The following is a 19,951-nucleotide window of genomic DNA, read 5'->3' on the forward strand; positions in this document are numbered from 1 at the left end:
GAAAGAAAATTTTAATTATATTCTGATTAATCATAATTATATTCCATTCGGAGTATTTTTTTAAGCATAAGTACTTGTAATGTAAACTATTATCACGTTTTGATAAAATAAAGAGTTAATTGTAGTTAAGTATGCATGGAACATATCCTGTGCAACCATAAGAAAAAATTAAACGTTGAAAGACATTATTATGAACAATTATAATAAATATATAACTATAATCGTTGGCATAAATAATTTATAAAACACAAGCTTAAATCGTCAATTAATTCTGATCTATTAATCGTTGTTTATTAAGAGCCTAGTTGTACTTTTTGGCATTTTTTGTCTTTAAAATGAATTGCATTGATAACTGAAAAATAAGTTCCTTTCTTTTTAACGAAGACAGTCCAGCAAATACATACAAAAACAGGCAAACAGACAACACACGTAGTAAACATATTGTTGGGAAGCCCACTTCAAGATATACAAATGTAATTAACACTGAAAAGGACTTATGTCATGATGTCGAAAACATAATGTTAATAAAAAAAATTCCATGCTGCAGCATATTGTTCAACAACCTACAGTACATAGTAAACCTTACTTTTGTGTTTTTACTTGTACAATAGCATTTTTATTTTTTATTATGTATGTATTTTTTTAAATTCATTGTAAGGCTTGAATTGAAAATAATTATTATTAATTATAGAACAAAAAAATTAATACATTCAAAATCATACAAATACAGAAGTAGTATATATAATAGGCATATCCTATAGTAAAACTTAGAAAAAATTACAAAGAAATACAAGAAAAGCTACCAACAACAAAATTATATACAAACATAGACAAATACAAACATTAAAACAACTCCCCAAAATACAACCACTTACCACTAAAACCAAAAACAAAGGCTAGAATGCCATGAATTCACTTGCAAACAGAAGAACAAATATACAAAATACATACATACAAAATCAAACTAATAAACTGAAAAGAAAATCAATAAAATGACCAAACATAAAAACACAAACTGATAAATATACAAAGACCCAACATATAATCACAAATAATATATACAGAGAAATACTTGTTTATAAATAAAATAGTTCCAGAAATAAAACTGCATTGAGGATGTCACAAACTGTCAAATGTCACAAAAAATTAAATACCGTTGATTATTTTACCCGGTTTCAAAAGTGGGATGAAAATTGTGAAGAAATAAACTAAAAAAGTCATACAAGCAACCACAAATAAAATATTCTGAGAAATAAATACAAAATCAAACAAATAATAAGTCAATGTCAAACAAATCATTAACAAAAACAGATAAATATAGAAACAGGCCCAGTGAACAATTACAAATAAAATATACAAAGAAATACATACAAAATAAGACAAATAAACTCAATAATGTTAATTAATTATTCAGAAATCGTGAGATGCGGTCTGGTGTGATGTAGGTTTCAGAAAAAACATTTTCTTTATCGTGCCAACGTTTCGATCTTTATTGAGATCATCTTCAGGGCCTGGGATTTACAAACATTGTTTACATTTAACAAATACATGTAGGATGTGGAAAAAAGTGAATTTATTCAATGCAAAATATATTTTTTATATTCAATTAAAGTGTTTGTCTTCTGTGTAATTGTGCCATTTTTGCGTGTCGTGTTGAGAGTGCCAGGCCCTGAAGATGATCTCAATAAAAATCGAAACGTTGACACGATAAAGAAAATGTTTTTCTGAAACCTACATCACACCAGACCACATCTCATGATTTCTGAATAATTATCGATTAATGGTCACTAACCACCACACACAATGTTAATTAAAGTAGTTTCAGGGGACTGTTCAGCACAGAAGCTCTTGTTTATCAAGAGCACTGTCGATAGGTGGTCCTCAGAGGACCTGACTCATACAAGAAGGATCAGCCTCACCCAATTAAGAATAAGACATACGAGGTTGACACACGTACACTTACTTTTGGGGCAAGCTGATTTGTGTCCAGCATGCAGAGAAAAGTTGCTAAATGTGACCCACCTAATTGAAAGATGCAATGGCTCCATATAGAGAGCATGTAGTAGTGCCACTTGATATGTGAATTGGGCTAAAGCACAGCAGTGAGAATCTGTGACCCTCGTTCCAATTTTTGGAAGAAATAGGTTTGTTTTACTGTCTGTAGTACCAAATAGATATCTCGTTTTGTGTATATTGAGACTTAAAGTATTTATTAGTGATTATTTGGAGGATATGAGATGCAGACATAGTTTTAGAAAAACATTTTGTAAAACTACATCACATCAGACTGCATCTCCAAACAATCATCAACTAACGGTCACTAAAGTCCACATGGTATTTATTAGCTTGAATGTGTTGTGTGAAAAGGGCCATTGGCGGAGTACTGAATAAATCATACACCTCCAATTAGATAGAGAAACATGTATTACTCCACCACCCTAACTGAGTAAATGATATAAAAGATGATTTGATAAGAAATTGATATTGACAATTTATGATAAGAAAGAATGTATTTAAGAGTGTGTGAGAGTGTGAATGGATTTAGGAACTGATTGCATTGGGGGTTGAAATGACCAAGCTGATGATAGACAAATGAAACTGATGTCTGACCCCGGACTGCCAACACCCATGGTGGGTGATTCTCGAGGTTACCAGTAATTTATTGTAAATTACAAACACTGGAATCGCTGATGGACTGTGAGAATTGATAGGTTCATCTCAATACATGTGTGTACGTATGTATACATAAGATTTCAAATTTTTTAAATCAGTAATCACTAAAGTAGCTCCAGAAATAAAACTGCATTGAGGGTGGTGCAAGATGTCAAAATGCCACAAAAATGTCAAAAAAAATTAAGTACAGTTAATTATTTTAATTCAAAAACAGACTAATACACAAAGACCTGGCAAACAACAACAACAACAAACACAATATATAGAGAAATATCTGTAGATGTAGATGTTTGGTCAGGGTTTAATATACTGCACCCTTTAAGAGCTATTGGGGGATACAATTCTATGCCCATAGCACACTGGTGAATTCTAATTCATCAAGGAACTTGATTAGAGGCGCCGTTTCAGTGGTGAATTTCTTCTACATGCACACTGTACATCCCAAAACACAAACACTTCCTCCTGCGAGCAAATGTCGCACCGTAGTTTGTTAGTAGGTGTATTGGTGTCTCATTTACTTCTCTACAGAAACTGCAAGTGCCGTCTTGGATTATACCAATTTTCTTTATAAGTCCGTTTAGTTTGCAGTGTCCTGTTAAGAATCCAGTGAGGATTCGCAGTTTTTCCCTGCTTCCTTTGATACATTCTATCACTTCTTTCTTTCCGAAATTTGTTAGGAGGTTCTTGGATTGTTTGTGTCCAATGATTGAATTCCATTGTTCCCTCATTTTCTTTTTATCCTTCTGTTTGAGGTAGAGAAATATATACTAAATCGGACAATAAACTCAGAAATTCGATTGAACAACTAAATACAAAAACAGAAAAATAGACAAAGAAAGACCCAACAAACAACCACAAACAAAATAAACAGAGAAAGTATATAAAATTAGATAAATACAAAAAAACAAAATAAACAGAGAAATGCGGCCTAAGATCTATGAAAAACGCTTGAAATGAATATGAAAATCCAAGCAAACGGACAGTCTTAATCTTATAGAAAATACAAGGAAAAACAAAAAATATATCTCGAGATGTATGTAAGATCATTTTCAGGCATATTATGTTAACTACAATATTATGCTGTTTAATTTTAAAAAAATAAATAAATAAACATCTAAAGCATGTTTTGCATTGGATGTTTTTTATTATTTATTTATTTCTCGTCGGATGTGTCAAGAACCAAAAGGTGGAATTTGTTGCTTTATTACAAGGCTAAAAATATATTAAAAGTTTTAAGAATTACGTACCAATTACGACTAACTCCTTGGTTTAAATTTGTGTGAAATGTATGCTAAGATTAATTAATTAATTTTTTGCATGTTAAAGCTTGATCTTTAAAAAATAAAGTATAGGGTTGTCTTTACTTTCAATCCAGTTTCTTATGCGTTTCAGGGTTATTGTGATTTTCTTTTATTTGAACTAGGTTTTTAAAGGAAAATTACAGCATAAAATTTCAGCATATTGTGAAGTGAGAGTAGCAGGAGCGACTCGAAGGAGGTGCGAGGTAGATTTACGTTGGCCAGCCTGGACGTCAGACCGTCCCAACTCCAAGTGCTCACTGCTCAGTGTCAGTGTTGCGCTCAATGGCCGTTTCTGCTGTCGTTCGCAGTTGATGGTCTCGTCTGTCTTTCGTCTCGTTCTTCGTCGTCTCAGGCCCAGGCATCTCGGCGTATTCTGCAGCTGGTTACCGTTCGGCAGGCATCGAGCGTCCCTAGCCGTCTCACACGGATCCCGAAGGAATCGTTAGGGAAATAAGGTGACAGAATCGGCCAGTCGGATCGGGCCCCCGTTTGTGTGTTTCGATCCTTTGTTTTTTCGAGGTTGTCGTCGTCTCTGGAAAACGCGACGAGGGCTGGCCTTTTAATCATTTTCTCAATCCTTTTGTCTCGTCCTTTCCTAACGGGCCCTGGAAAAGCCCACTGTCATTCCTCCGTCGATCAACTTTCGCCTTTTTGCCTTATGATCCTCGCACGTTTTCCTTAGAACGGATTTTTTTTTTTTTTTACTTTTTTTCTTATTTTATTTTCTTCGTTAGAGACGAAAAAGGATGCGTGTAAGCCTCGTTTCGCCTATTTTTAAAACCTCGTCACTCATATAGACTCGTTAAATTTTTACAGATTATACAACACGCTCTTTCCACTTTCCCGTTAAAAAAATACATTCTTTTTATAACAAAGAAACTCCCCGGATATCGTTTTCTAAAAGGGACGAATTTCCTCACTTCGCATATAACTTGGAAAGCTCTTTTACACGATATCAATCGAATACTTTGTTCGAAACAATACACAAAAACTGCGTTATAAATAGCATATAACTTGAGTGTATACTTTGGCTACACTTTCTGATATTTCACTTATGTTGGAACAGGAACTATATACTTTAAAATTTTCACCGTCCTTAAAGCTTATAAAATCACTAATAATGAATATTGTACACTAAAATAAATTTTATGTGGTTTATTAACTTTTTTAAAGTAGCACTCACAAGCCGATCATAAACAGCATAAACTTTCTTATAATTCACTTATGTTGAAACAGAAACTTCATACTTCAAATTTTCACAGATCCATAAAGCATATGCAATAGCTAATCATGAATATTTTTCCAAAAAAAAACATCCTATTCTGTTTATGGTTTATTAAATTTTGTAAATAACTCAAAAACTGATCATACATAGCATAAATTTGTTGATAATTCACTTATGTTGGAGCAGAAACTACTTCTTGAAACTTTTCACAGATCCATAAAGCATATACAATCGCTAATCTTGAATATTTTGCAAAAAAAAGACCACCTATTCTGTTTGTAGTTTATTAACTTTTTTTTTTAAATAGCATTCAAAAACCGATCATAAATAGCATAAACTTCCTGATAATTCACTTATGCTGAAACAGAAACTTCATACTTCAAATTTTCACAGACCATAAAGCTTATACAATCACTAATAATGAATATTTAAAAAAAAAAATGTTGTATATTAACTTTTGGAAAGTAGCACTCACAAGCCGATTATAAATAGCATAAACTTTCTTATAATTCACTTATGTTGAAACAGAAACAGATCCGTAATGCATATATAATCACTAATGATAAATATTTTGCAAAAAGACGGCCCTTCTGTTCTGTTTATGTGGTTTGTTAACTTTTTGAAATCGCACTCACAAAACCAATCATAAATAGCATAAACTTTCTGATAATTCGTTTATATTGGAGCAGAAACTTCATATTTCCAATTTTCACAGATCCATAAAGCATATAAAATAGCTAATCATGAATATTAAAAAAAAAAGACCATCCTATTCTGTTCATGGTTTATTAACATTTTAAATAGCATTCAAAAACCGATCGTAAATAGCATAAACTTTCTAACAATTCATTTATGTTGGAATAGAAACTTCATATTTACAATTTTCACAGATCCATAATGTATATACACTCAGTAATGATGCATATTTTGCAAAAAAGACCATCCTATTCTGTTCATGCGGTTTATTAAGTGTTTTTTTTAAACTGCACTCAAAAATCGATCATAAATAGCATAAACTTCCTGATAATTGAATTATGTTGGAACAGAAACTTCATATTTACAGTTTTACACATCTCAAAGCATTTACAATCACTAACCATGAGTACTTTATAAACAAATAGGTCCTTCTTATTCTGATTATGTGGTTTCTTAACTTTTTTTTAAAAAGCAGTCAAAAACTGATCATAAAAGCACAAATTTTCTGATAATTCAATTATATTGAAACAGAAACTTAATATTTAAAATTTTCACTGACCATAAATCATTCACAATAACTAACGATAAATATTTTACAAAAAGACTTTTCAATTCTGTTTATGTGGTTTATTAACTATTTTTAAATAGTACTCAAAAACTGATCATAAAAGCAGAAACTTTCTGATAATTCAATTATATTGAAACAGAAACTTAATATTTAAAATTTTCACTTACCATAAATCATTCACAATAACTAACGATAAATATTTTACAAAAAGACTTTTCAATTCTGTTTATGTGGTTTATTAACTATTTTTAAATAGTACTCAAAAACTGATTATAAAAGCAGAAACTTTCTGATAATTCAATTATGGTGAAACAGAAATTTAATATTTAAAATTTTCACTACCATAAAGCATTCACAATAACTAATGATAAATATTTTGCAAAAAGACTGTCCAATTCTGTTTATGTGGTTTATTAACTATTTTTAAATAGCGCTCAAAAACCGATCATAAATAGTATAAACTTGCTGATAATTCACTTATGTTGAAGCAGAAACTACTTGAAACTTTTCACAGATCCATAAATCATATACAATCACGAATGGTGAATATTTTGCAAAAAAAAGTCCATCCTATTCTGTTTATGTGGTTTATAAACAACACTCAAAAATCTGTCATAAATAGCATCTACTTTCTGTTAAGTTACTTATGTTGAAACATAAACCACATATAGTCACATCCTGCTCGTGACATTAACTTTTTCATTTCAACCAAAACCTTACATAAAGTTTAATAATTTGAAAGAAGTAATTTGGTCATTCAGACCATTAAACATAATGGATTTAATAAACCACATGTTGAAACTTTTCACAGATTCTTACCTTGCTTCCCTCAGTAAGGTTCTGTGTGTCAACAAGTATAGAATAATCTCATTGCTGAGAGCCTCTTCTCAGGTACTGCGAGCATGATCCCGCTCCAGTCTCTTCACTTTTAGATAAAACTTCCAAAGAAGCAGTGTGTTGCTTAAAACTGTAAACAACGGTGTTTTATTTAAATTTTCCACTCTAACTAGCACTAAGATTAATAACTTATGCTATGAACTTGAATTTTAAAGTAAAGAGGGTAGAGGTCGATATCACGCTCTCTGAACCTCACTTGAGAAACGAAGATCGTTGAACATCTTGATAGGGTTAAAGCCCCCTTACGTGTATACATCTTAATTTCACCAAGTTGAAACAGAAACGACATACTTGATCCTTCTGAACCATAAGCATATAGAATTATTAACAATAATTGATATGCTGCAAAATAGCCCAACTTTTTGGAGTTCATCTTTGTTGAAAAAAATGCACAAAATTTATTTATAAATAGTTTGATTCTAATTTCTGATGTTTCACCGATGTTGAAATCTTTACCTACATACCTGAAAGAGAGCACAAGATCTTAATAAGGATGAATGTATGGAGACTTTGTTTTTGTGTGGTATTAACAGAAAAACAAATTAAAAGGAAACTTGTATCCTATTGAATAATTTGGTTTTCTAATTGAACTTGACTTAGTCTTGTTGAGACACCAAATGATTTTTAACCAAGTATTAACCATTTGAAAATTGGAACTTACAGTAACTTATCCTGTGGTGTTGATTATAATAATGGGCTGTTTAATTTTGGAACACATCTCAGCTGGCATTATTTTATTTTACAAAGAGAAAATATACAATATTCATTATTATATTATATATATTGTAAATATAGTTTTTTTTTTCTAATTGAAAACAGTTAATACAAGTTTTCCTATTCTAGGATCAACATTGTATTGCAGCCTGATTTTACGCAAGAAATTTTAATATTGTTTTATTTAATTTGTTCTGATTCAAGTCACTTGATTTTAAAAAACAAGTGTTTGTTGTTAAACTTTTGATTATTTTGCTATCTTGGCAACATGTACCGAACAGTGATTTGCTGACATGACAAACTTAAAGACCGACTCGGCCACTCAAATCGTCAGTACTCTCTAATTTAATCCCATTTTTATTTATGTTAATTGACTTAAGAAATTAAGTCCCCGCTTGTAGTTTCAACACACCAGAGAATAAGCATGCCTTTGTAACACTTCATTAAATGATAGGCAAATGTGTCAAAACGTGATAAACAAGGGAAAAACATTCGTTCTGCAAAATAAAGTATTTTGTAATCTTTAAACATAGCTTGTGGAAAAATTCGTACAATTAAAATAGCATAATTACTGTCTATATTTGATTAACAATTCACATGATAAGTTGTGCTAATACATATTACTAAACAATCAATATAAAATTAATACGGACTGATAGAATTTTCAGTCATTAATTTTTACGCCTTGATCATCCTTGAGATATCTAGAGATGAGCAAGTTGCAAGGAATGATGTTTTAGTTTAAACACTAAGCCTAATAACAGAAGATTATTATAAAAAAAACGCCTGTTTTATTTAACAGCACTGTTTTGTTTTATTAACATTTTATCATTTCTTATCAGTTTTAACAATAATTGATACGAATTTGACAGCCTGGTTTAGATAATATAAAATTCTAAAATGATGGATTCCTTTTAGATTTCATTTGTCTTTTTGTAAATTCATTTCTTGTTAAAAGATGAAAACATAGTATAATGCAAGTGGCTGAACTAAATGAAAAGAAAACAAATATTAGAGTAATTAGTTGTATGCAAAGTGTGATTGTGATGAAAAAGCACTGCAAGCGGGACTTTAACCCACTACATCCGGATTAGTCTTGAGTTGTCGTGACTTTGGTCACCACGACACAAACTCATCATCTCAACCTATAGCTATTTAAATTATCCTCTTCTGTTGCCAATATTCAAATATTGTGTAAACATGGATTATCAGGAATCGACGCCACAATAGCTCAAGTCGTACAGCTTTGGGGTATTTATCCAGAGGTTGTGGGTTTGGTCCCACTTATACACTTTCCATCTCAACCTCACTTTGCATAAAAATAATTAATCAATTTCTTCAAATGAATATACTTTGGCTAATATGACCTACAAAAGTATATAAATACAAATGTTAGAATCATATTATGTACAGTTGGATTATTACTTTAATATAAATAATTGCATAATATGAGTAAACGTACTTTTGATCAATACTGGGTAAATCTATTAATTTTTATTTCATTTGAACACATTAATTCTATGATGTTTGGGGTCAAAGGGTTCGAGTCTATTTTTGTGAAAATTGGATTTTTTGCTTCATTTAAGTCAAAAAGAAATGTCTGGTATTTGAGCAATTTTGATTGGTTAATTTGGACCTAAGTTTAGTGAAATTGCGAGTGGTGTTTGCTAAACATTGAAAAAATTCACACATACCACTTTACCCAAAAACCACAGAATTTTCATTGCAACTACAGTTTCACGTTTATTAAATTTTAACTCATTCTTTTACTTTAGTTTTTAATTTTGAGCAGGTTTCCTTTGTATTCTTGTAATTCCTTTTTCAAAATTCTTTCTCCTCTACCTAAATAGAATTTTGAAATTAGTATGTAGGAAAATTACATATATAAAAAATATAGAAATTTGAAGCGGGTCAAGTTTTGAACATTATGTCAAATTAATCAGATGCTGTATTGAAGGGATGAGATTGAATTGTTCTATTGATTTATTTGTTCTTCCTTGTTCCAGGCTCTTGTGATTGTGTTGTGGCATGCCTTACTGGAGGGAGTTTGGAGTCTATGGCAGAACAGGGTAGGCAAGGGGGTAACAGTCACCTCAATCACCCGCCCGACTCGGTAACTTCAACCCTCAGGTAATTTGCTCGCTACATTTCAATTTTGCGCAATTTTATTTTTAAATGTTGTTTTATCTATTCAATTGTTTTAAATTTAAATTGACAAATATACACTTAATTGATGTAACCACTAGGGAAATTTTATTTGGAGCTATTACCGTTGTTTTATTTCTGTTTTCTAAAAATCAAAAATATGTAAATAAATTTAAATTTTTGCTAAGTCAAAGTTTAATACAAAACTTTTACTATTTCGGCCTGTGGCCATGACGGTTTTGGCCATTGACATGGCAACTCATCACTGAGAGGATCATAGATTTGAACCCAGTGGCACTCTGAGGATTGATATTACTTTGGCTGAATGCCCCTAAAAATCAAACATTGGCCTAATTCTAACCTATTACAAATCAAGCAATCTTTCTTGTGTGTTCTTCTTTCTTTAATTAGTCATCAAAAATATTTTTTTAAAAATCAGGAAGCATACAGAATTATTATCATCCAAGTGGTGGATATGAATGATCACCTCTTCAAATTATTTTATTTAAATTGATTTATTTTTATGGCCTGTCCAAATTAGCTGAAGTATATACAGTGAAACTTCCGTATAACGGTTGAAATATTGTCTGCTGTACAGAGGTGTCCACTTTTGGGATAAGAGTGGAAAAAAATTAGTATTACAAGATAAGCCACAATGAAGACTACAAAATATCGACACCTTTGAACACGGAGGATTTTAGCCTTTCCCATGACCAGAGGGTTTTCAAATTCACCGAGCATATTTGTGCATAAGAGCAAAGTTCATTCCTTTCAAACTTTTCCTCCCAGACACCACTTTTTTTATTTTTATTAATCCCATAGTTTTATCTGGAAGTGCACCAAAAAATAAGGCAGTGTCATCACTTTTTTTTTCTTTCCTTCTTTTTATTATTTACTTCTTGAAAGAATTTAATAAAAAAATATGTAATTAATCCTTTCATTAGATGTTTACTTATTTTTTTACAACGCTATTTCAACTGTTAGGTTATTTGAACCCTTGGGTTGTCAGTGTTTTTGGAAAAAAAAAGTTTATAAGTATGTCGGGTTCAAATGCAGGGCCGCTGAATTCATACCCGGGACCTTTACCTTACAGTGATGAACTCATCGCAATTACAAATGTTTTGAGCTTAAAATCGGTTCAATATTGTTAAAATTTATCTGTCGTTTTCTATAATCTCAGTGTCTATTGATGTTCATCCAATAAATTTGCGTTGTAAATTTGTCGCACTGAAAATCTTTAAAACCCGTTGGCCCTAAATGTTGTGCTTCTTCTAAAGCCTTTTCTCATGTAAGCCGATCAAGACCAGTGGTGTGTTCCCAGCCTGAGCATGGCAAAACCATTCAAATACATCCTGGTCTATGGCCGAATCAAACGTTTTATTCATTCATTATCGTGTTCATAAAATTCATCTTAGAAGTTTCTTTCTATTCTTTAGAATTTCACTTGTCTGGGTCTTTCCGATGGAAAACTTTGCAGCAAGTCTCGCATACTTAGTTTTTGACTTTCACCCACTTTAATTATAGTTTAAGTTTCAAAAACTTGCAGAAAGGCATATTTGATATTTTTGCGTTGAATTTTGAGGTCAAAATGAAAATAAGTATGTAAACTTGTTTGCAAAATGCGAGACAAAGGACTGGATTGGAAGGTGAACAAAACACATAGGCAAAACAGTGGAGTTTCTCAGAAAATTTTAATTTTTGGGAGACTGCTGTCCGCTTTTGGGAGAGTTTTGGGGTCAGAATATAGTTGAAAAAGATGTCCGTGTCCGTTATTGGGTGTAACCATTTTATAGAAGATTTTACAGTGAAGAAACTAGTGGGGAAATGCAAGGGAATCAGAAAGGTTCATTCAAGGGTGTCTGCTTTTTAGAGGTGTCCGTTAACGGAAGTTTCACTGTTCCTTAAAAATTAAATCACGAGTGATCAGTTTCAAAATAAAGCTAAGTACCCAGAACTGCTGTTGGGCTCCGAAGCCATAACACTTTTCATTATAATCTAAAGTTGTAAAACAACAAAAGATTGAACGAAGTAAAAGGAATTGTATTATTTTGCAACAAATGTTTCTTCTTGAAAATTTTTAAATTCAAACCTTTTATTATTTTCTAAAATAAAATATTCGGTTTTTCCTTATTGATCTATATTTACTCTTGATCTGTTGTCAGATGTATTATAATCAAAGTTGATTACCCAAGAGGGCAAAAGTTGTGTTTACTCTTAACAGAATACGCCTCAGTATATTGTTAATCAGAGTTAATGAGTTTCTTCTTTTCTTGTCATAATAAATAATTTCTCTCTACAAGTTAATTATTATAATTTGTAAATTAAGTTCAAATATTTACTTCTTACCTTTAGCATTGGGCGTGGGTTGAAAGTGGGCCGGGGCTTAAAACGGAGGTCTCTTGTGGACAAAACATCGCAACACAACCCCACACAGGCGAATTCATCCGAGGAACATTCCGAAGAGAGAAAACGTCCACGCCTTGTCAGCCACTTACCAGATCAGGAGAGCAGGTTTGTTAATCGATGTCATTTTTTATTCGACACTAACTAAATTACAATCTTGTTAATTTTTTGTCTTTTGTTTAATAGCCAACCGTCAGACGCTACGAGAAAAAAGGGTAGCAACAGTAGTGTAAGTTTTGTGCATTCAAAATAAAATTTTACTTTTAAAAAGATAAATTTATTGAAATATGTAAGAGGAAAGTCTTGTTCATATCAATAAAAAAATAATCAATTGTAAATTTAGAAATTATTATTTTAAAATGGAGACACTCAGTTTTGTTCAGTTGATTCTTTCTATATTAAAAGAAAGTACAGCACAATAGTAAAAGATAAATAAAGAAAGGGATTACGATTAGAAGAAAAAGAGATAAAGAAAATTAAGATCTTCTTTAACATTGAATAGAAAAATAGAAAAGAAAATATATAATAATGTAGTATTTATTTGCTTTTAACAATCAGTGAAGACCTATATCAGATAGTTGATGGGAATTATATTCTCTAGCATTATTTAGTATTTTTATTTTCATACTTTACTTGTTGGCACAAAATCTTATCTTAGCAGTATCATCTCTGATTATCTTTGTTGTATTCTCTCTCACTAGCTTTGTCCATCAGGCAATTTTTGGCATTCTGGTTAAACTATATCAAGAGATTGGTCGTTATTGATGCCAAAGTAATAATAAATAATAATAGCGATTAATGGATGGTCAGAGACGATTAAGCTTATAGTTTCATCACCTTGCACACCTATGTTGTTTCACAATATATCGTATTTTTGCCTGTAGGCCAATTCAAGAAAAGAACGCGATTTGGAATTGAAGGCTAGCCTCAATTCTGACTCTTCAGGTAAGTTGAATCTCATGTTTTTAAAGAGGCATTTTGAAAACTGGTCAATTTTTTTTTATTGTAGAAGTACTTCGTAAGAGGTTTAAGGGAGACTTGCAACAAAAAGGAGGCACCACGGGGAGCCTGGTGCCTCGGGGCCCTGGAAGTGTCGTAGTCGGTACTTCTAGTAACAAAGTGGGGCCATCCGACTACAAACCTTCCACCTCTTTCTTGGGATCCCAAGGGGACAAAGCGGGATCAAAACCGCACAAACAGGATAGAAGGTCAAGGTAATGTCAATGCACGCAATAAAATTAATTTAAAGATGTAATATTTGTAAATGGCTTAATTTTCATTGGAATTATCTTAAATTAGAATAATTAGCCTCATCTACAGGTCTGTGTCCAGTGCGGGAGACAAGTCATCCGCTGGCACAAGTAAAAAAGGCATTTCGAATAAAGGCCACCAAGGCTCTTGCAGTAGCAGTAGTAGTTGCAGTAGTGGTTGTAGCGGTAGCAGGGCTGGTGGAGAGCTTAGCGGTGTGAAGAAACTCCTTAATCATTACTCTCTTCGCTCACAAGTTCAAAACAAACCCTTGTCCAAGCACACTGACCATAAAAACAAGAAACATAGCACAACTCAGGACGCTGCAGGTCACATGACTATCCTTGGTTTTAAGCTAAATCTGTGATGATGAATTTATAACTTTTAATTTGTCTAACAGGGGTAGAGGGTAGTAGCAGTGAGGGAGTTGACAAAGAAAGTAGCTGTAGACGCACAGCAACCACGGGATCCTGTACTTCAACGAGGTGGGTGACATGGTAATATTTTTTTATCGTGTTTTCTCTAGTAAATAAGAAAGAAATATACAAAAATATATAAGTGTCAAACAAATTCAAAGAAAATTTTAATTATTTGTTAAACTATTGGAGACACTTATGTATTACCAAGTACATGGAATTCTTGTTACTAATGTTGCTTTTTTGACGTTAACTACATTTTATTGTTAAGTATTAAGTAATTATTAAAATCATCATAGATCATGTTTGCATTGATCCGTTTCATTGCTTCATTAAAACCTCCATTTTCCAGGGTAGTGACAGAGTCTACAGAAAATAAAAAACCTGTATAAATGGAATTTATTTTTTTGAAGTGTTAATTTAAAGGTGAATTAAGAAGACACGCATCGCACTTATGTTACTTTGATTAATACGTATATAACAGAAAACTTTTTGATTAAATTTTTTTTTTCTTCAAAAAGTCTAAAAACTTCCAAAAGGTCAAATCGAAAACAGTTTTTGATACTAAAGGCTGTGATACCAATTTCATTCCAAAAATACCCCCAACACCCAAACAAGCTTCAAAAGGTGGGTTTTGCAGAAGATACGCAGGTTTTTGGAATGACATCTGCAAATAGGGAAGGGTTTAGTGCATTAAGCCAGAACAACCGCCGTCCGTAATGACTGAATGTAAAAACAGACCGGTAGGAGTTAGGAACAAGACATAAGATCAAATAAGAAGTGACACTTATATATACCGAATGTATATGCAAAATATACCTGTATTATATGTATCAGGAGACCCAGGACCCAGATAATGGAGGTTTTACTGTAATTATATTCAAAATTATTAAATTAACTAGTTTACTTCTTTCTACATATTTTCAACAGCTTAATTTAACAAATTCTTTAGCTATCTAGATAATGAGTAGAGCCCATATTTGTATGTAATTGCGCTCTTTTTGTTAACACTTAGGACCTTCATGATTAGAAATTAATCCGAATCATACCTCTGTAGTATGGTGAGCCAAATTTTATTCTGCATATTTGAAGAATATTGCATAAATTCGAAAATTTGAAATCATTTTGAATGCTCAGAAAAATAAAAATAAACTACACAACTAAGAACATTAAAGGAATAATAACAATTTTAATTTCAATATCAGTTAACTTACCAGGAACAAAACTTAAAACTTTTTCCCTTTTTTGAAAGATTAATTTTTCTGGAATAGACAGGTTGTAGATATAGGAACCATTTGAAACATAAAAATACTCAGTGTCATCTTCTTTCAAGTTTTCAACCAGTAAACCTAAGCAAAATGCCTTTTTCTTCAGTTTCAAACTTCAATTTCTAAAAACAGTCGGCTGGATTTTTCCTTTCAACATAAAACATAAATTAATTAAATCCCCCCACGATGCAGGAATTATATGATAAATTAAATTTTAAAAATTCATTATTAAAGTACCATGTTGAAGTCGGTGGCTGCAACGGTTTAGGCATTGACGTGGCGCCCATTACTGTAAGGTAAAGGGTCCCGGGTTCGAATCCAGCATTTGACCCCGACATTCTTACAAATGGGCTCCCCTCCCCCCCCCAAAAAAAAAACACCCCAAGAGTTGATATACTCTGCCATTGTGAACTCTTGTTAAAAAAAAATAAGTACCACATTGACTGAAATGTGGCAAATTGATGAAATCTTAAATGGAAACAATTAAGTTGTTATACTCAGAATCAAAGATCAATTTTAAGTTCCAATAAATATGTCCCATCTTCTCTGTCTATGTTGAAAGGTCTTTTTCAAGGCTTGTACAGATATTTTTCAAGCAATAAACTCTGTAGTTGTACAGAAACAAAATTCGAAATCTGTACAATCTTCAATTTTAATTCAATCATGAACAATAATTTTATTTGTATAATATTTCTAATTATAAAATTTTTTGTGTGACTGAAATTTTATCCTTTCTAAATGAATATGCACTAGACCATAAAAAGTCTATGAAAAAAATATTTACATAATTTGCACGATTTCTCTGTCATTCATTTTGTGTATTTTACTATTTTGAGTACAAAATGCATACAAATTCAGGCTCTAATCATGATTAAACATATATTTCTAAAATATTACAATTATAATTTTAAAAAATTAAATAAGAAAATTAACCCTTCTCAGAGACAAGAGTATAATAATTATTAAAGACATAGTTAACGTCCATAAAGTAAAAATCAGGAGAATTAAAAAAAAGTATGCATATAATAATTTTTAGCTTTTCACTTTTACTACAATTGGTTATGTTTTCTCTTCGAAAAGTTTTCCCCATACTAGAAAACCTTAATGCAGTTTTTCTGTCCTCAGCATATGATTAGATCCAAATATTTTAGGGAGAGGCCACTTCTGTATAGCAAACAATTGCTGCGCAGTGAGCTAACGATGTTTTTGTTCTTTTAATAAAATCACTACAAGCAAGTTATTCTCAGTATTAGTAATATGCATTATTTATTGTTATTATGTACATCATATTATTCAGTCTGATAAAAGTCAACAAGTTAGTTTTTCAAGTATGACAAAAAATTTAGATCTTTTTCTATTTAACGACATATTTTTTTATTTATTATTCTTTTTTTATTTCTTTAGTTTTTAATAATGATGGTTTTATTTAGTAACTCATTTGTAAAATTAATTTTTAGTAGGCGGTGGGGAGGGGGTGGAGGTGGAGGACTTTCCAACAGCAGCAAAGTTGGTGATTGTAGTAACATGGCTGAAGAGCAGCCTCCCTGTGACAATGCAACACCTTCAGGTAAAAATAATTTATCCTTTTTCTATTCGAAGGAAGACAATAACATTTTACAATTCACAGGTACCGGGAATGGTTCTGTAGGTGGGGGAGGTACAGGCGGCGGAATCGATTCCGAGAGTGATGATTCTGAAGTCGGACGCTTACAAGCGCTTTTGGAAGCAAGGGGTCTCCCACCTCACTTATTCGGTGCTCTCGCGCCGAGAATGCACCACCTCCTTCATCGTACGATTGGAACCAACACAAGTAAGCTTTTAAAGATTTATAAAGAAAATTGAATATTCACGGGTTTGTTTTACAGCAACCAAAGCCCAGCAGTTGCTTCAAGGCCTTCAAGCGACGTCCGATGAGGGGCAACAAATGCAAGCAGTGATTGAAATGTGTCAGATGCTAGTCATGGGTAATGAAGATACATTGGCTGGATTTCCTATAAAGCAAGTTGTTCCTGCTCTAATTGCTCTCCTCAATATGGAGCATAATTTTGATATGGTTGTTTTTTCTACTTGTTATACTTAAAAGAAAAAAAATAGTTTATAACAATTTTCTTTTTTGAACTAGATGAACCAAGCTTGCAGAGCCCTTACTTACATGATGGAAGCTCTACCAAGATCATCAGCAGTAGTTTTAGACGCTGTACCTGTTTTTTTGGAAAAACTTCAAGCTATTCAGTGCATGGATGTTGCTGAGCAGTCTCTCACAGCACTCGAAATGCTCTCAAGGAGGCACAGCAAAGCCATTCTTCAAGCTGTAAGTATACAATTAAATATTTTCAAATTTTTCCGACAGCATTTTAACATGAAAACATTTTCAGCGTGGAGTGTGGGCCTGTTTAATGTACCTGGATTTCTTTAGTATTAATGCACAAAGAGCTGCCCTTGCCATTACCGCAAATTGTTGCCACAATCTTCTCCCAGAAGAATTACCCCTTGTATCTCAGTCAATCCCACTTTTGTCAAGTAGACTTACACATCAGGTAAGTAAATTACAAATTAAACCATTAATTTGTTTATAAAATTTGTAACTATAATTCTAGGACCAAAAGAGTGTTGAAAGTGTATGCCTAGCTTTAAGCAGACTAACAGACAGTTTGCAGTCCGATCCTTCTAAGCTGATGCAAATTGCGAATAGTGAACTTTTAACCAATCTGCAGCAATTGGTAAGTAATCTGAATAAATTATCCAAAACTTATTTTCAATTTTAAACATTTAATTAATGTACTTTTATTTATTTTTTTAGTTGGTAGTTTCACCGCCTCTTATAAACACCGGCACATTCATCACAGTTGTGCGTATGCTGACTACGATGTGCGCGAACTGCCCAGAGCTATCTCTGACTCTTCTGAAAAATAATATTGCAGAGACGCTTTGCTATTTGCTGACTGGAAGAGCCGATACATCTCAGGGGGAGGTAATTTATACAATCGCTTAACACTTCACATTTAGCCGGCACGGGACCCGCATTACCTGCTTGAAAAAGTAGGACGCTCCAGGAGCATACCCAAACTATTTCATTATTCAAGAACCTGTTTTCCACATCACTTTGTCCTTGACAGTATTTTACTAGTTTTATCTGAAAATAGGGTTGTTCCTTAGACATCCCTAATAGCAACAAACTATAATTATTTATAATACTAATAAGTAGTCATAAAAGCTCCAAAACATCTTAAATCAATAATTTAACTGTAAGTAATAGGTTCTGATAAATCAATTTGAAGAAATAAATGCATGAAAATGTCATTAATAACATATACTTAAGTGTTTTGCTGAATTTTGGGACATTTAAAAAAAAAAAAAAAAAATGGGATCAGAACGAATTAGCCAAAATGCATTATAGGATAGTTTGGTTCCAAATGAGGCCGATAGAGGCAGGTAGAACGTTTTCACACAAAGCTTACCCCCACAAATCACGAGAAAAAAATGAATGGTGAAGGACGTATAAGATCGTCCACCGGCCCATTGGATGTTAACTTCGGACATGCCTCTGCGTACAGAAAGTGTTAAAATATTCAATACTGTAGTGTCTTATGGCCTTGTAGCCAAGGCCAGGACCTGCACTATCTGCTCGAAAAACTAGGACACTATAAGTTTAAAAAAATCTAGTAATCGGAACTCATTGGGTCAAATTGAGGCCGGATAGAGCAGGTAGAACATTTCCTCACCAAGTATCAAAGAAAATAAAGGAGTTTGAACACACCTGAGTGTCCCACCGGCCCATTCCATTTTAATATAGATTGAGCCTTTAAGGTTAAATAATATTCAGTATATTGAATTTTAACTTTTGTGTTAATTTTTAGATTGAGTTGGTTGCTAGATCCCCTCAAGAGGTTTATGAAATGACTTGCTTGATCAGCGAGCTGATGCCGAGATTGCCTCAACATGCTCTATTTGCCGTTGACACGCTTTTAGATAGACCAAGCCCGAAATCAGTACCAGAAGCTGTCACTTGGCTTTGGAGGGATGACATGGGAGTGTGGCATGCTTATACTCCTATAGATTCTAGAATCATCGAGGTAATTTTACAAAAGTCGATCTAATCGATTGCCAATTCAAATTTGATTCAATTCCAGGAAGCACATCAATCCGGTGAAGAAGACATGTCACTCTCAACTTTAGGAAGGACTTATACCGTAGATTTCCAATCAATGCAGCAAATCAACGAAGATACAGGGACATCGAGACCTATAGAAAGAAGAGTTACTAGACCTCAAGCACTTTTACAGCAGTCAACTACTTCTACTTCAAGCAATTATTCAGTTATGCAAACAAATAACAACAATGGCATTCCAGTAGAAGACAGGTATCTTTTTTTTATTTTTTTTATTTTTAATTTTTTG

At 32.6% G+C, this 19,951-nt stretch overlaps 1 protein-coding gene across 10 annotated transcripts in view; it reads left to right on the forward strand.

Annotated features, from left to right (window-relative positions):
- The window catches only part of LOC106669653 (E3 ubiquitin-protein ligase TRIP12), a 34,519-nt gene that overhangs the window by 6,117 nt on the left and 8,451 nt on the right, over positions 1-19,951 (forward strand). For 2 of the 10 annotated variants that reach the window (XM_024224658.1, XM_024224653.1), the window contains exons 1-17: positions 4,147-4,429; positions 10,081-10,204; positions 12,572-12,730; positions 12,809-12,851; positions 13,507-13,567; positions 13,632-13,836; positions 13,922-14,199; positions 14,271-14,367; positions 17,012-17,121; positions 17,182-17,364; positions 17,420-17,607; positions 17,677-17,865; positions 17,930-18,091; positions 18,152-18,274; positions 18,355-18,525; positions 19,412-19,627; positions 19,685-19,914. In XM_024224658.1, the coding sequence (XP_024080426.1) occupies positions 10,131-10,204; positions 12,572-12,730; positions 12,809-12,851; positions 13,507-13,567; positions 13,632-13,836; positions 13,922-14,199; positions 14,271-14,367; positions 17,012-17,121; positions 17,182-17,364; positions 17,420-17,607; positions 17,677-17,865; positions 17,930-18,091; positions 18,152-18,274; positions 18,355-18,525; positions 19,412-19,627; positions 19,685-19,914 (2,489 nt within the window). In that variant the 5' untranslated portion in view covers positions 4,147-4,429; positions 10,081-10,130. Of the gene's footprint in view, positions 1-4,145; positions 4,430-10,080; positions 10,205-12,571; positions 12,731-12,808; positions 12,852-13,506; positions 13,568-13,631; positions 13,837-13,921; positions 14,200-14,270; positions 14,368-17,011; positions 17,122-17,181; positions 17,365-17,419; positions 17,608-17,676; positions 17,866-17,929; positions 18,092-18,151; positions 18,275-18,354; positions 18,526-19,411; positions 19,628-19,684; positions 19,915-19,951 lie in introns of those variants that run through there. The other 8 variants (XM_014399270.2, XM_024224654.1, XM_024224655.1 and 5 more) reach the window with 8 other exon arrangements.

The sequence above is a fragment of the Cimex lectularius genome, unplaced genomic scaffold (assembly GCF_000648675.2).
Source record: "Cimex lectularius strain Harlan isolate CLEC.00 unplaced genomic scaffold, Clec_2.1 scaffold8, whole genome shotgun sequence".
NCBI classification, from domain to species: Eukaryota; Metazoa; Arthropoda; class Insecta; order Hemiptera; family Cimicidae; genus Cimex; species Cimex lectularius.